This window comes from Trichoplax adhaerens, genomic scaffold (genome assembly GCF_000150275.1).
Source record: "Trichoplax adhaerens TRIADscaffold_4 genomic scaffold, whole genome shotgun sequence".
Classification (NCBI taxonomy): domain Eukaryota; kingdom Metazoa; phylum Placozoa; class Uniplacotomia; order Trichoplacea; family Trichoplacidae; genus Trichoplax; species Trichoplax adhaerens.
The window spans coordinates 2080931-2098199 of NW_002060946.1; the positions used below are offsets into that span (position 1 = coordinate 2080931).

The window sequence follows — 17269 nt, forward strand, 5'->3', positions numbered from 1 at the left end:
AATTTGAACATATCATGTTCAAAATTTAAATACTTTATTTTATCATCCTTTCGCTGCAATTGCAGAGAATACTTTTTAAGAAAGCCAAATAGTTAACATTGCCTTATAGCCTTGTAATCCATTAAGTTACCTTATTATAAATTCTCTATGATCCAATATTTTTTGTCGCACATGATATATATTATCGATTCGAATAATTGTGTTAAAAATAAGGTAGTTCATTCTACAATCCTTTTTTTCTACTTGTAGAGAAATATTCAATTGGAAAAGTATTTACTTCTGGCTTCTAACTTTTACTTTGCTAAATTTACAGGACTTTGGATGCTTTTATAGGTATTGTCGATTGGAATATACTACACAAATTATTAACTTAAATTATCGGCATAAGATTTGTTAAATCTAAATAAGTTACTATGTTGCAATGGAACAATCGATTATGGAAAATAAATGTAGCATTCATCATATTAGTCACTACCCTGAAAATGACTGCAAATTGCAATGCATGGGCTCAAGTGAATAATGATACAAGTCTTCAATCTTGCCATCCATGTCGGTTACGTTTGGTAGCAGATGATTACTGGCGATTTCGAGAAATTATCCAAAGTAGAATGGTCTATGTTGTCTACTTTAATCTTCTACAAATTAATAATACACATCTTTATTCAGTCAATAAACGGCGTGAAGATATTCAATTTGTCTGGGCTAGATTAGATTATGGCAAATCTCTATTAACACTGCCCATGGATTATATCGTCTTATCCATGTATCTTCCCTTTATATTTCAAGATGAATTAAATCTACAGCTACAAGACTATCCATCTGGATGCTTTCACTTCCTAAGCGATCATTGTCAGCGGCAATTAATTACTGAGACATTAATGGGCTTTACTCGAGTTGATCTTGATTGTGATGGAGGTATACGATGTGGTACAATTTGCCAACAAAATGTAAGCCTATTACCTGGTGAGATACAGCCCGAAATTAGCTATCACTGCTGTCAAAAGATCAGAAATCGTAATGACTGTTCTATTCCTGAAGATCCATCTAAGGAAATTTATGTATTTCAGTTTTTAGCGATTATTTTAAGCATAATTTTCGCTGCAAGTATTACCTCATGGTTACTTTCTGATTCGTTGATCAATACTGTCGTGTAAGTACGATATGATTTATACTCTTAAATGTTGGATCGACAATAAATAGTTTAGTACTTATTAGCTAAGCCGTAGAAATCAATGTATGCCAGATCGATTTACACGCATATGTAAAGTTTTAGGCTGCATTTTATTAACAGTAAAAATTTTCTCGAAAATTTTTGCAGTATTTAAGATAGATCATATCCAGTTTCCAATAGCATTCTATCAGTTTCATAGAATCCATGCGATTGTGTAATATATCAACATCGATAGACTTGTATATGTCTAAAAGTAAAACTAACTCAGTTAGCAGGTAATGTCTAAGGGAATTTAATCTTGTCGATTTCAAATTAGATACCGAAGAAATGATGAATGGCATCATATTCGGGCTTTAAAATTGCGTCTACTAACAGCTCAGGAAGAAAGTACAAGCTGGAGAATAAAGAGACTTTTGAATAAAGTCTTTAATTATTGCCCAAATCATCCTCTTAATTTTATAATTATCAATATTCTATCATTACTGTGTAGTTTGCTTTCAATATGGTCGCAATTATATCCTTATGTCTTTCAGCCGTGGTCTTTGGCTGATCATTTATCAATACCAATTTTAGGCTATGCCGCCTATTTTACAATATACACTTTCTATACTACCGCTACCTTTGTCGTCTTGTTTCCATTTTTATCATTATGTGTATCGGATGGGCAACGACGTTTGAATGCAATAGCAAATAGCAGCTTAATATTAAACGATGGCCAATTTAGTCTAAAATTATTATTAATGAAGCAATATCAGTGCTGGAAGGCTTTATTATCATGTCACTGTCAGCATGTCCAGTTAGTGATTTGGAATTTAATCAAATCTCTCATTTTAATATTAATTACCTTACCCTTTACGATAATAAACGAAATACCGATGATATCCTTCATCTTTTGGAAAGCCACTACCTTAACGATGACAGTTGGTGAAATATTTAAAGCTCAATGTTATGAATCCAGTTGCTCCCAATGGTTATTTTATTTATATTATATATCTGCATTACTCTATGTTTCTCTCTCTGTTTTGGGGTTTTGCTTATTTTTCCAATTCTTATCACGTTTAATATTGACAACCATTGCATTTGTTATAGCTTATGCCAGTTACTTTGCTGTTTATATTGCATTAGTGATTCCATTCAGTTATCTCTGCTTTAAGTTAGTACATTTATATTCTAGTGAGAAAATATCATTAAGTGACGATATTATTGGGCTTGAAAGTGAAGTTAATGAAGAACTAAATAAGTTACTGACTGCAGATGACGGCCAAGTAGTTGTTTATTTAGCCATTGAAGATGGCCTGGTGGAAGTTGATGTACCAGAATGTTTCAAATGTATTCAACAGCAGTTTCGCGATGAATTAATTTATGCAGTCTCACATCAACCGATGAAATTTGCTAATGGTGTCTATAAATTGACTGTTCACTTTGTCAAGGAAGAGCAAGGCAGTTATACGGTGACAATGTCAGAATTAGGTGAAGAATTTGATGAGTTAGAAGAAACTATTAAAAGTGCTCTAATGGAACGAAGTAATCAAAATTTACAAGATAAAATCCGTCAAGTTTACTATCAAATTATAGATGAAACTGTTGATCATCAGCGTTCTACTCATCACTTTAGCTGCACTCGCCCTATTGGCATTCCATGTGAATTATATCATTTTCTATCAAGTCATTCACCTAAAATTACTACCAATTTATGGACGCTAGGTTGTCGCCTAATCTTTACGTTAATTCTACTAATTGCTATGATTTTAGGAGTTAATGAATTTCAATATGGTAATAGTTTCACCGCTATGACTGCTACATTTACCGGTATAACCATTTCATCATCATTAGTCTATCTAATTGTCAAGTATATCCAGCGTAGTAAATTACAAGGCGAAAAACGTAAAGATCTTATTAAAAAATATCTCGTTGACTATGCTAGAGGCTACCGATTCTTTTATCAGCAAGGTAATCCTATTAATGCTTATACCGATCAATACAACCAGACTTTATCACTGCATCAATCTCCATCTTTGGATCATTATCAGACTGCGTAATGGCATTTTATCTTCAATTCCATGTGATCTTAAATTTTATTTTTAATCCTTTATACAAAAGCCAAATTTTATCAACACGGCTGTAATGTATCCGGCTGAGGACAGTTTCTAAGAACACAGAATTATTGGCATACAAGTTACAGCTGCATTGCTATTACTTACATTATGTATGGCATCAAGTGCGTTATAATATCTCCTAATATATCTTATCATTAACACTATCTTTACTGTCTTCCTACACATAATAACGGCAAGCTACATCTATTAATAGATGTTAGTATGTATAGTAACATTCTATCCTTAGCTCAATTTCATTTCTGAATTTATTTTTTAAATCGCAATATTTCGTACTCATAGCTAAATTGCATCAATGCATTATGTGCCATCTTTTTGACCATTTTAGGCTGCATAATATTAGTCTATTGTAGTTTGATTTTATCCTTGAATTTTATTCTTACATGGCGACCATACTTGTAAACAAAAACGAGATCAGCACACCAGATTCCATTCCTTGATCATGATATCAATTTGCATGATTCTAATCTATCTCTAAATTTATTCTTAAACCACATATATCAACGCATCAAGTCCTATCTCTTGATCAATTTATAATGTCGTACTTAAATATCATCTTTAAATTTATTCTTAAATTTTGATTTTTATTACAATAAGATTGTATCGACGAATCAGATATCGTCTCTCAATGAAAACCAATCTGCAGAATAATATTGTTTAGTAGTTTGATTTCATATTTGACTTTATTCTTAGGATATAGACTCGATCAACACAATTAAATTCAACAACGTATCCAACGCTATCTCGTGATTATTATATTATTATCATTTTATCATGATATCTCTTAATTCGTCGTCTTTTCAATTTTTCATCTTTAATTCATACCCTTCCTACGTTCTGAAGAAGCGGGTGACATTGAACATTTACTAACGAAAATGATTAATCGCTCTAACATGAGTTGGTATATTATTCGTTAATGAAAATGTTTACAATTAAAATTGCTACTGCATCGCTATATGAAATTATGCATTGTAAAAGTAAAATTAGCTCTTCTATTCCTGTATTTCTGTTGCTATTCTTAGGCATGAACAACATGACTATTAGCGCAATTATTATTAGGATTATCTTAGACTTAAAATATTGAGTCATGTAATGTAATCATCTCTTATACTTGCATGCTTATTGTCAAAAATGTCTACAAAACTGGGCGCTATAGCTGTTTCAGTTTATCTTTGCAGTATTGTAAAGGGATGAACATCTCAACCCCATTCCTTTCTATAACAAATTTCTATCAGTATAGAGTCTATGGCATTATCACTTTCTTAACAATTAACTTGCAACCTAGATTACTGATATTGGTCAATGTGCTAGAATGTAATCTGGCATCAAATTGCAACTACGTGTGGTAGACGCTCAAAGTGCAACATATGCATTACATGAGCAATCTTTGCATGATTAACTGACTCTGCTAGATTGTTCATATATCATTAACGCTATAATTATTTTACTATCAATACTATTCACTTTAATTAAAAGGCAAAAGATAGCCTCTGTAATAAAGTACACAATATGCAGTTACCGAGCATGAGAAATCAAAATATCTACGTAAACTAGGGTTCATTTCAATGTACATCAACTACCAGAGTCCAATATTTTAGATATTCCTTAAAACAGTTATACTCTGTGGAAATTGTATTAAAAAATCTGTCTTGTTAGTTTTGTCATTATGAAATGGCATTTTAGAATTTATCTATGTTTGCTTCTATATGTACAATATATAATTCACTTAAATTTTATTCGTCTATAGTTATCTGAGCATCTACAGAGGCTCGAATTTGTACGATATTTTGTACTGAGAAACAAAGAAATGAAGTAACGTGATAGAAAGCCTGCACAACTCCATAAATTGCTAAAAAGGGAATGTAGTTTCTAGTAAAGCAGATGCTCATTAGTACGGTGTAGAAAAGTTCGATTTACATCCGTAATTATAAATTGTTGGCTTAGTTAGTTTAGCAGCTTTCTATAAACCAAGATCTTGAAGTTTATGAAATTAGTCTACTTTAATGGGAAATATGCCTTCTACTAGGAGAATATTGATTGATAAACTTTATAAAATTATCCTTATGTAAAGGGTTGCCTTAAAGGTTATGATGTTGATTTGTCTTAATAGGAAATATGCCTGCCAATAACAAGGGATTGATTAGTACAGGTTGAAAATTTCATTTCATCCTTAATTTTGGATTATTAGCTTTGTAAAATTATGTAACTCTATACGCGAATTTCAAAGGTTATAAAGCATTAGTTTATTTTCGTTCTCAAAATATTTAAAGCTTTAATTTCACTCTTAACCTTGGATTGCTAACTTTATAAAAATTTTAAACTCTGTATCTTAAAGGTTATAGATTGCAATATTAACCTGTCATTGTTCTCGAAGGTGATTGAACTTTGGAACACTATTTTTTATAAAATTCTAAACTCAATACACCTTATAAAAGGTTATGGGATATAACCCTGTCTCGAGGATGATTACATAACTTTCATGTATTCTAATAACAATGGACAGTCAGTGTAGATAGATCTTTAAGGTAAGAGAAAAGAAGAAAGCACGTTCATAGTACAGAAAGAAAATATCATTATAAGCAACTGCGGTCCTGCTGTACGTTCTACAGTATCAGTGTTACGTTTTCGAAACTCCTCTACTTTGTAATAAGGAAGATTTGCTAGAAATCCCTAGACGAACCCAGTAGAGCGAGAAAATTGAACTAAACTTCATTGTTCTTAATACTATACCGTTAGCAGTCGAACAAAGCTAGCGGTTTACTAACGGCATGTTACAAATACCATGGGTACGGTATTGAGTTTGATAGTCTTTCGTCATTACTCTAATTATTGATATGGTCTTGAATCTTTCAGTGGACATAGTTGACAGACAGACACAAATTTGTTGAAAAGAAATTCAAATATTACTTCTAAAAGCCTCTCAACTCTAAGCATAGAGTTCAAAATGAAACTATTATTCCTGTATGGTTTTAAACTGTTAAAGTATAGTATTCAATGGTGAGTAAGAGAACAGCAACAAGGCTTTCTTTGTCCTACTACAGTTCATTACAGCAATGTAGCAGGAACTACTAAAAAAAGATTTTCTTTTCTCTCTTTCTTTCTCTTATTAATTAATTATTATTATACAGTACTGTACTGTATGAATCTTGAATGGAACTCGTAGGCTTACTGTCCAGTCCAGTATCGTAGTCAGAATGTACTGTACAGTACAGGACTAAAGTGCAGTGTACAGTACAATCCACTGTAATAGCGTATTGTTACTGTCCAATCCAGTACAGTATCGTAGTCAGAATGTACTGTACAGTGTACAGTACGTACATTGTACAATCCACTGTAGTAGCGTACTGTAAACAGAGGCAGCGATCAAAGAACAGACTGGGATATGACGAATGTTCAGCGTCGCGTATAGTACAGCAATGAGGTATTGCGTACTGTACGCGACTGTATATGACTAGTGTGGTGCTTCCATTTCTTTATTCATTTCACTTTTAGGCCTTTTAGCCAAACAGAAAAGAAAGACCAACGCTACCAGCGGAAATATTGCGGATGAGATCGCTTCCATGACGTTATTTGAAAATTGCTATGCTAGCTAGTATGGAGAATTTGTGATCAAATTTTCACAGAACGCAAGATAATCTTCTTCAATGGATGCCGTAGTCAAGGTAAGCGATTTGTTTTGATACTGACCGTTGTACATTCTTCTGGAGTGGACTGTGCTCAATAGCTAATTAATTCTTGACTGGTGTAAAGTCAACACTAGTGCCTACGGTACGTCAATATACCCAGTCCTGTACTTTATTGACAACGCCACATTGGATAGCCTTCAATATTTATTGTATCAGTTATATCACCATTTCAAACTGGGGAATGAATTGCTATTTCAGTGGAAACTGATGTATTCTATATCAATCAATTATTCTACCACAGTTTAGCCCTTTTTTATCAGTAGATTTTGGACCCAAATCGGTTTTATACGAAACAGTAAATATAGAACGCAAGTCAAACAACTATTTGCCTATCGATAACAGACAGTGTTCACTGAAAACTTGCTTATGATTGCATTTCAAGTGGATGTCTAGTAGAGATAGAAAGTATTAAAATTCGGATTTATTGTATTGTAAGACTATAAAGCTTCCTGCAGAATTATATGGGAGCAGTATTCTCCAAGCAGGCATGATCGCTTTTATGCAACATAATTCATGGAGTATCGCTAGGGTTCAGTATAAAGCAGTAGTACTGTACGCGTACGTAACCTGCTGGTATGTAGTTTCCAAGAAGTACCAGTTCAGCACCAATACCTTTACCTTTAATTACTACAGTACAATACCCAACATTTCCTCATTAGCACTATACCGTAAGTACTGTACGGTACAGTAGAAAAGCAACTTCGTCATCAGCTGCTTACGCGATACGATATACTTTGAACAACGCCATGAACTTGGGTGGCATTAAGGAAATTAAACTGTGTAGGCTAAATCAACCTCCAAGCCGATAAAATCTTATATGGAGATGTAGCCCAATAACTCATATCGATTTTCAACAGGAGTGTTAACAAATTGCAATATTCAATGTTCCACGCCATCGAAGTTAATCGCGCTGTACTGCGCACTCAGTGTACTATATGGACGGGCTAGTACAGCACTTAGACTCGACTTGTACTTTGCATCACTGTTGCACACTTGAAATTCAATAACTACTTTGACTGTTAATATAAATTCATCAATTAATTTGAACTAGAATTGTACAGCAATTGGACTCGACGTGTACTTTGCATCGCTGTTGCACACTTGCAATTCAATAACTATTTTGACTGTTAATTCATCAATTAACTTGAACTAGAATTGTACAGCAATTGGACTCGACGTGTAATTTGCATCGCTGTTGCACAATTGAAATTCAATAACTATTTTGACTGTTAATATAAATTAATCAATTAGTTTGAACTAGAATTGTACAGCAATTGGATTCGACGTGTACTTTGCATCACTGTTGCACACTTGGAATTCAATAACTATTTTGACTGTTAATATAAATTCATCAATTAGTTTGAACTAGAATTGCCACGACCAGATTGTATTCCTTCATATGCCTAATAGAGTCCATAAACACAGATTATGAGTTTGAAACAGTTTCATTGATAAAGTCTTGAGATCTTCTCATTACCAATGATCATCAGAGTCAATTTGAAATATTGCTTGCCTGCTTGAATAAATGGGCCAGTAGTATACTGTATACAGTGTTTTGAGTTTTGTATAAACGTGCTATCCTCTACAATTATGTAGACTAGAATAGTGCAATCTCGATTGCTAGAGGTTATAGCAGTACAAACGCAAGTAAACTGCCAAAATTCAACGAATATGACAAAGTCATTAAATTGAATGTTGTCATCATTTCCACCACTATGGCTTAAAGGGAATCCATGGTGTCACAGTCGTAGTAAAATAAAATCGCACCCAGAACCACGCATGCTATGTTTAGAACAAATTGAAGAATGAGATAACAAGAATTTAATTTTCTTCAAGTACCAATGATACTGTACACAAAATTATGCATTAATATAAAATGCTGCATTTCTTTACAGTACATTAGTAAATGTAGGTTAGCGTAATTATTTATAAGGTAGATGCATCCCTTGTACACGTCATACTTACTTAAAATCTTCAGCTAGAAATGAGAGTAAAGGATACCATAGGCATAGATTGTGGCATAAAAATGAATATACTGTAAATGCAAGCGATTAATGTAACCCATTAATGTAATACAGTGAACAACGATGCCATGGACACTAATCAAATTTGCTAGTCCATTAAGAAAATATGATTTTCAACTGAATGAAGAGAGAATTGAACGTAATTAGGAAGAAGTATGACTCTTTGGTACCGATACATCGGGTTCATCATTTTTAAGGATTCTTTAGGAAATATCCAATAAAATAATCTATTACGCGTATAATGCTATTAGGTATTAATCTCGCTTCACGTACATTATGCAAACTAATAAAATTTCAAAAGCTAACCTTTTCCAGATGAATCGGACTTCTGTAATTAACAGCGACGGATAACTTAAATATCTCGAGATGCTTTCTGTTAGATAGCCTATTAACTTACAATGCCTCGCAACTTGCAACTAGTTCTTCGACATCTGATTAAACATTTCAGACTTTAGTAGCAGCAGTCGAGATCATTCGAAAATTACCTTCAGATATCGGTATAATATTGCAGATAAGATGGTAAATTTTGATATTACTTCTGAAGTCAAAGAGATATATAGAAGTAGATACAATTTATGTCAATTCTTCGCAGTATAGTTATTTGGGTAGATAGTAATTCTAATCCTTATTTACCTCCTACTATTGATAAACTGCAATTTTTGCCTTTGTACTTATGATTAATAGAGGAACAAAGCAATGGAAAAAAGTGAAGGCTATAAAAAGGAAACGGAATATTTTTTTAAATCTCAATATATCCAACGTAGAAGATGCTCTTGTATGTTTCTAAGCTGTCGTAATGATCTTCATAACTTAACTAGCACGAGTTATGAAATCGAAGGCAGGAAAGGCTCTCTACCGGACCATAATCAAAGAACTTTTATTCTTAAGCGTTCATTTACATTTAATGATTTAACATTAATTCGTCAATGGCAAGATTGGCAAGACCGTTGGAAGAATGATAGAAAGTTTCTCTATCAACAGAATCGCTTGAATCATCTTGCCCCGTCCTTGAAGGATAATTTGTCAATGCCTACGTCTTCAAAGATATTCTCATCGAATCATGGTATGGTGAACGAAGCTGCTAGCTGTGATGTTGATGTACTAGATTGTCGTCAAGGGCAGTTTGAGCAACAATCGATTAATGAGAAAGGTTACTTCATGAATGCGGAATTTACGAAAGAAGGGGAAATTTTGCCAAGTCTTAAGGATTATGTTTCAAGTCGCTTAATTGTTTGTAAAGGAAATGCCGCTCTTTCAAGTTCTTTCGATAACACTATTAGCAATCCAGCAGGAGAAGATAATACAAAGTGTTTCTGTAATAATGTGTAAGTTACCAATTATATTATCACTGTAGCCATGAATTGGAGATTATGGTGGGACATCACCTACCAACATAAAATGACTACACCACTGATTGAATTCTTATTTTACCTTCCTCTGTTGTAATTTATCTTCATCGTAATAAAATATAGGATTATAGTAGCTAAATGTCGTAGAAATTGCGTTCAGTTCTTTGATAAACGGGTAATAGTAACTTGCGTGAAATTCGTATATTCTACATTATCAGCAAGCTTTATGATCATTATGTAGTCATGAATTGATAGTATACTTTTCCTAGCGAAACGAGTCATGCTTATCTATCACTAGAAGAATAGTTATTCGATTGAAGAAGTGAAGTGTTTTTTAATTTACGTTTAAAATGATTTTATTAGAAATTATTCACTTGCTAATAATATCAGCATGAATGACGACCTAGCACAGGTAAATACATCGCTTACCTTGTCTTTTTCTGGTTTTCTACATTCTTTGTTAATAATTCTCTTTATGCTTGGCCAATGTTTTATTGATGTATCATTAACGATCCTTAGCGTGAAAAGCAAGACGAATTAACACATAAGTGCGAAGCGACGACGCTATTTCCCGTAGGCAACTCATTTGCCCTGAAAGTTAAGGTTAAAAAGGACTATAAATAATACAAATGTTTCTCTCGGAAACTTAAAATTTATAAAGTATTGAATTTTCGCAATGATTTAGAAATTGGAATCCTGGTTTGATAGCTGCAATGATAATCAACGCAATTATATATTAAGAGGACTCTTAGTAAGTATTAAAATTTGCGGATTTTGAAAGATATCGGAAATTTTTATGGTTCGATTCTAATGATCTTATTTAACGATGGTAATGGTAAAAGGATCGATGTAAAGTACCGCAAATGCATATGTTGTCAATGGTAATGGCCCCTATTCTACATAAGACTTGCCCCTTTAATTGTGAAGATATGTTAGCTTGGCTTCCAACTCATATTGCGCACAAAATTTTGGTATATTTAGATCCAGGTAATTAATCTATGCATTGAATCATTTTATTTGGCTAAGTTATTCTCGTCATGGCTATATTATATTCATACAATTGAAATAAATTAATAACCACTTTACATACTGTCCTGATATTTAATTTTAAATTCAATATATATGAATCTCTATCCCAGTTAGCTTATGTCAATGTTCACTTGTTAATCGATCGTGGTATCGTATGGCAAATGATCCAAAGCTTTGGATTAGATTGTGCAAGTACGTCATACGATAGCAATATGCATATTACATCTTAGTTACAACTGTAAATTTAATAGAAATGCAGTTAGAAGATAAAATGATTAAATAATAGTATATTTATTAGTCAGCCACAGTGGATACCTTCTGAATATGCCAATGTAAAGCGATACGCTCAAGGCTGGAACAATGACCAACAAAATGTACCTGTGAATAATATTCTACTTAATATTAATAAGTGAGGTATTTATACTGCTTTTAAATGTAATATTGGATAAATGCTTAAACATTTTAAAATAGTGGAAAATGATCTTTGGTGAACGCTATCGCCTTTACCGTAACTGGATGAAGGGCTACTGTAGTATTCGAAAATTTGAGGGTCATAGCCAGGGTAATTTTTAAAATATTCATTAAATTTTCGTCGTTGTATATAAGTGAATACGAATATAAATACGCGTATATATATATACTGAATACATAATTATCTGCTTCTAATCCTTAGGAATTTCCTGCGTCAAATTTGATGAGAGTAGAATTATTACGAGCTCATATGATAAAAAAGTTAAGGTAATCAATAACCACTCTGACATTATGTGGTATGCGCTTAATCTAACAGGATGACTATTGTTCATCATATCCTATTTGAAATTCGATAAATTGTTGCACTACCTTAATATTTTGAAAGGTTTGGGACATTCGTACTAATTCACCATGGTCTGCTATGACTCTTACTGGACACACAGGCACCGTTAGGTGTATGGATTTAAAAGAGAATAGACTCGTTACTGGGTCATGCGATTGTACAATTAAGGTATTCAATCCAGTATAACCAGTTTACGGTTGTCAGACTTTAGCTACCTTATTACGCCTGATGCTTTTTGATTTTAACTATTTCTGTATGTCTTAAGTGCCTTACATGTTAATATCTAATTTCTCGTGATTGTATTTGTATATAAGGTTTGGGATTTGCACATGTCCCAAACTTGGAGTAGCGTCGTATGCAGAGCTACGTTATTGGGACATCAGCATACCGTCAGATGTCTTCAGGTGAAGATTATAATTGCTAAGCAGTTACTGTCTTTACTGATAATATTAAGGTTATAAATCATACAATTACTAATAAATAAATTGAAATTCGACAGATGGAAGGTGACTTTGTAATTAGCGGATCATATGACCGAACATTAAGAATTTGGGATATTAGAACTAAGACATGTATGAAAATATTATGGTAATAATACAAAATACTTACTTTCCTTTCGGTTGCAGTAGTTGTAGAAATAACTTATGACGGCTATTTCCTTTAATTTTGTAATCGTATGCACGTGCATTACTGGATTGATACCCGCTATTGCAGGGGACATACAGATTGTGTGCTTTGCCTACATTATGTAGACAATTTGTTGGCGTCTGGTTCTTACGATTGCACTATAAAGGTATATACTCATCGTTACGATCAACAGCTTAAGTAATTCATTTTAGGACAACTTATATCGTAACATACGTATATTGGTAATATTATTGTAATAGATTTGGAATATGCAGACTGGTATTTGTTTGAATACTCTGGAAGGACACGAAAGGGCAGTAACTTGTCTCAAGATAGCAAATGGGCAAATTATTAGTGGCTCTGTTGATCGCAATATAATGTTTTGGGATTTTCGTACCGGCGAAGTATGTAATTAAATGTTCGACTCTCTTTATGTATCCGATACAAATACTTTCAAGATGAAATAGATATTAAAAAGTTGAAAATTTTCTTATAGTGCATCAGAAAATTGGATTGGATCACTTCAGAGGGACATACTGCACCAATCCGGTCATTATCAACAATAAATTGCGAATAATCTAGCATATTTGCATCATTATTTTCTACTCTGCTCTTATATGCTATCGCTTTTTTATAACTAGATGTTTACAAGCTGATCATTGGCGTATCGTAAGTGCAGCAGACGACAAAACTATCAAGGTACGTTGATGATATAGTGTCTTCTTAATTATCTCAGTACTAACACAATATTCTGTTTGTGACTTTGTTACGTGATCTTAAAATTAGGTATGGTGCTTAAAGTCTGGTAAGAGACTTGCGACATTCGTTGGTCACCAAGATGGTGTTACACATTTGCAGTTTAACGATAGAGTTATTGTATCTGGTTCATACGATACAAGTGTTAGACTATGGGATTTTTCTGTTTGTTAATTATAACTATTACTGGGATAATGAATTTCCATTACAACTATATGCCTTTAGTTCTATTAATGAAAATAATTTTCTTGCGTCTTATCTTCGAGGTAGTGAGTAAATCCTATATTATCTGTTTTCCATTTCTATCTATATCAACCTTTCTGTAAATTTTTAATTATATTTTTTAATTCCTAATGATTTACTAACCCGAATCAGATTATCACAATGATCGCTAAAAATTTTATAAGTGCTCATCTAGACAGACTAATATTATTTATAAATTTAATTATAAGTGTTGCTATTATAAAATTTACATTACATATGATCAAACAAAATTCGACAAATTAATTCAATACTTTATTAAGGATGCTATGCACCAATAGATTCACAAAAAGGAATTTACTATTTATATAAAATATCCTACTTGTAAATGATTTTCTCATTCGATAATATAAATTATACAGGTTAGATTTTCAAGTAGTGTTTGGCTACTTCAATTAAAAATTACTTAATGACCAATTGACGACGTATTATGGAATACGTAAATTTTTATATATACGAATATAAACATACGCTGTAGATTTTTCGATAATACGACACGAAACTGAGTGTACATATATTGATTCAATTTAATTTACAATTTTAGACCCGCTAACGAGTATTGCATAATTCTATGCGCATCTGTAATTAATGTTGCCGGTGAGATATCACTAATTGTGTTAGATCAGAAGACCTATGATGGTTGTTATTTATACTTACGATTATTATAGATTGCAATATACAGTATTAGTGGGCACTAAAACATTTTTTGTCATATTTACAAATTGCTGTAACTTCAAATTCCGCAGTTGTATGTAAACCTTGAATGACGATATTGTATGGATTTAATGTTTTCCTAATTTCGACTTTCTGATCAAAAATATCGACAAGAACATCTCGTTGTATTGCCTCATCATCATAAACCTCCATATGTAGGTTCACGTATTTCTAATGGGAGTAGAATAACAAAATTATAGGATTAACTGTTATAAACTGATTTATTAACTTTATGATACCATATTGAAATAAAAAATTATTAGTATTCTGTATTTTTTACCGGTATAGTTTCTGTAAATCGAACTGGAATAGTAAGATAAGGGTAAAATTCTTCATTAGCATCGATAAAAGTCTTATGCGTTGAACGGCTATAGCCGCATTGATCGTTATCGTTTCCAATGCATAGACTAAAAATGTAATCACATCTGGAATCTAAGGGCCAGTAATCACAAGCATTATCGCCAGAATCTCTGCTTCCAGGGTTCAAGTAACGAACCAACTTTACGCGTAATTGGTTTACGTCATGAGCCTAAATAGGAGGAGAAAAAAATGATGAAAATAGGCTATTGAAAGTAGCAATGTGTATTTTCCTTTTCTCTTTTTGAAAATATTTGCTTTTGGATTGATACCGCATGCTACTGAAATTTACACTGTACAATGTACATTCGATCGGATAGCATACGTACCATATATAACAGTATGAAAAAATGATCTAATACTTGATTACGATGCAAGCTATAATAATATTTAAATTACATACTAATTGCTTAGTCTACATTTGGAATGATTGAGAACAAAATCGATTACTTACGTATTCGGGTCCAAAGTAGTATAACGTTTGTTGCTGCGAAGTGATACCTATATAGGAATAAATTATTAAAATTTCGAAAGATGTTATACAGAGTTACTAAATTTTTTATTAGCATCTCCTCTGTAAGACTTTGAGGTAATTGGTATAATAATTCGCTTCATTTTGCAAAATCATTTCATTTGCAACTTTATGAAAAATTCGTTTTTGGCGCTGTTAGCTATAACAATTGCAGTTGATTTTACTGTTACAATGTGATAGTATCCTGATAGAGTGCTAAATTATTCAGTACCAAGTGGATAATTACCTTTAATGCATCGAGGGCCTGAATAACCTTTTGCACAGGTCACTTTAGTTCGTATGTAAAATATACTTTTTTTGCCGAATAGGCGATCAGGAATAGGACCAATATTTCCAGTTAATGGAATATACCCATGCAAAACATCAATATCATCATGTTGAAGAGTATCAAAATCTCGAACAGTAATTTTGATTGGCATATAGGCCTAGGATTATGAAAAGTAGGCTTAATTCACTAACAGATATAGAATTAAGTAACTAATGCTTTGATATTGCCGTTAAATGGAGATAGATACAGGTATATTAGGAGATGAGTAATATTAGCTTGACGTATCTCATGGAAGTTTTCGTTTTCTTATGAATTAATTGAATGTAGCTCAAACGTACTTTAGCTACTAACCCGTTTGCAAAGGTTAAAACTTTTCGATTACTAATTGCATCTCTGCTCTGCTTACATCCAGTATTACCATACTTTTGGGAATTTCGTTTACTGGATATACATATGTATATGTATGAATTTGCATCTATTATATAATTATTGTTTGACTCGAGTTCTTTATTTTCTCGCTTTAACTATATATTTATATTATATTTATAAGTGCACATTATATTATTTAATAATACTGACTACAATATTCTACAGTAACACCTTTTGTGCATGTAGCTTTACCTAGATCTACTTGATTTATGGTTCTGATTTGGCTAAAATTATAAGATGAGGTATTTCCTAGCTAAACTAGCGATTTTAACAACTTTAGCTTATCTATATAAGATATTAATGCAGCTGGCGATTCTATTAGGATTAATTAATTACTGTGCGACATACATGAGAAGAATTGTAACGTAATAAAATATTTATTCTAACAGGAATTCATTAGTACTAGCTGGAATAAGTTAGTATCATCTTAAAATACTGCTAACTTTTAGAAAGAATATCTTACCGGTAAAATGCCATCGATATTAATTCTAAGACGAATATCTGGTCGAGATATGATTTCTGCATTAAAAATTGGTCCAACTTCACGTTTCAAATGTCGACAATTGTGCCCAACACAAATTGTAAAGAGGTAATCGCATTTTGGATTATCGGGATGATGATCACAATTTCTGCTAGCAGCATCCTTGCCATCATAATTATAGTATAAGTTAAGCACGATTTCAAGTTGGTGACGAGGATTTGCCTCAATAGAAGCCTATAAACCATGGCAGTTTTGAAGAATAAATTAACGAATCAGTCTATTATAGTATTAGAAATTACAACCTTTACTAGAAGTGAAAAATTGATAATCTTACAGAATAACTTGTGACCATCACTAAGACAAAAATTAGGCCAAGATGCGAAGTGAATTTCATTTTTGAGTCGAATATCTTATTAAAAATATTAGACTGAACTTGTGTGAAATTTTTTGTAAGATTTATGAAGATTATGAGAGACTGGATTTATATATTCGATTTCATCAGCATGATTGATTTATTAAGCATGAATAAATAAATCAGCTGTTTATTTTGATAGAATATTCTTCGGAATGTCTGTTTACCTGTCTGTAAACTAATTAATTATCATTAATGCTAAATACGATGACTAAGTCTAATTTTAGTGTTGTGGGTTAAAACGT

The 17269-nt window shown here is 32.4% G+C and overlaps 3 protein-coding genes across 3 annotated transcripts; 2 read left to right on the forward strand and 1 right to left on the reverse strand.

Annotated features, from left to right (window-relative positions):
* Positions 1-482: 482 nt before the first annotated feature.
* Positions 483-3917, forward strand: TRIADDRAFT_55365 (uncharacterized protein; the record flags this gene model as incomplete). Its single annotated transcript, XM_002111358.1, has 3 exons — positions 483-1150; positions 1488-3121; positions 3883-3917. 3 exons carry the CDS (start codon positions 483-485, stop codon positions 3915-3917), a joined length of 2337 nt encoding a protein of 778 aa, XP_002111394.1.
* A 7124-nt stretch (positions 3918-11041) lies between these two features.
* Positions 11042-13744, forward strand: TRIADDRAFT_24498 (uncharacterized protein; the record flags this gene model as incomplete). Its single annotated transcript, XM_002111359.1, has 14 exons — positions 11042-11095; positions 11187-11331; positions 11484-11565; positions 11672-11753; positions 11845-11935; positions 12047-12111; positions 12230-12355; positions 12502-12591; positions 12687-12775; positions 12902-12980; positions 13075-13218; positions 13311-13363; positions 13456-13513; positions 13601-13744. Coding segments are annotated over 14 exons (1302 nt in total), but the record flags the coding sequence as incomplete, so codon positions are not given.
* A 771-nt stretch (positions 13745-14515) lies between these two features.
* Positions 14516-17006, reverse strand: TRIADDRAFT_55367 (uncharacterized protein; the record flags this gene model as incomplete). Its single annotated transcript, XM_002111855.1, has 7 exons — positions 14516-14716; positions 14826-15074; positions 15357-15403; positions 15661-15859; positions 16041-16226; positions 16595-16846; positions 16947-17006. 7 exons carry the CDS (start codon positions 17004-17006, stop codon positions 14516-14518), a joined length of 1194 nt encoding a protein of 397 aa, XP_002111891.1.
* Positions 17007-17269: the final 263 nt, after the last annotated feature.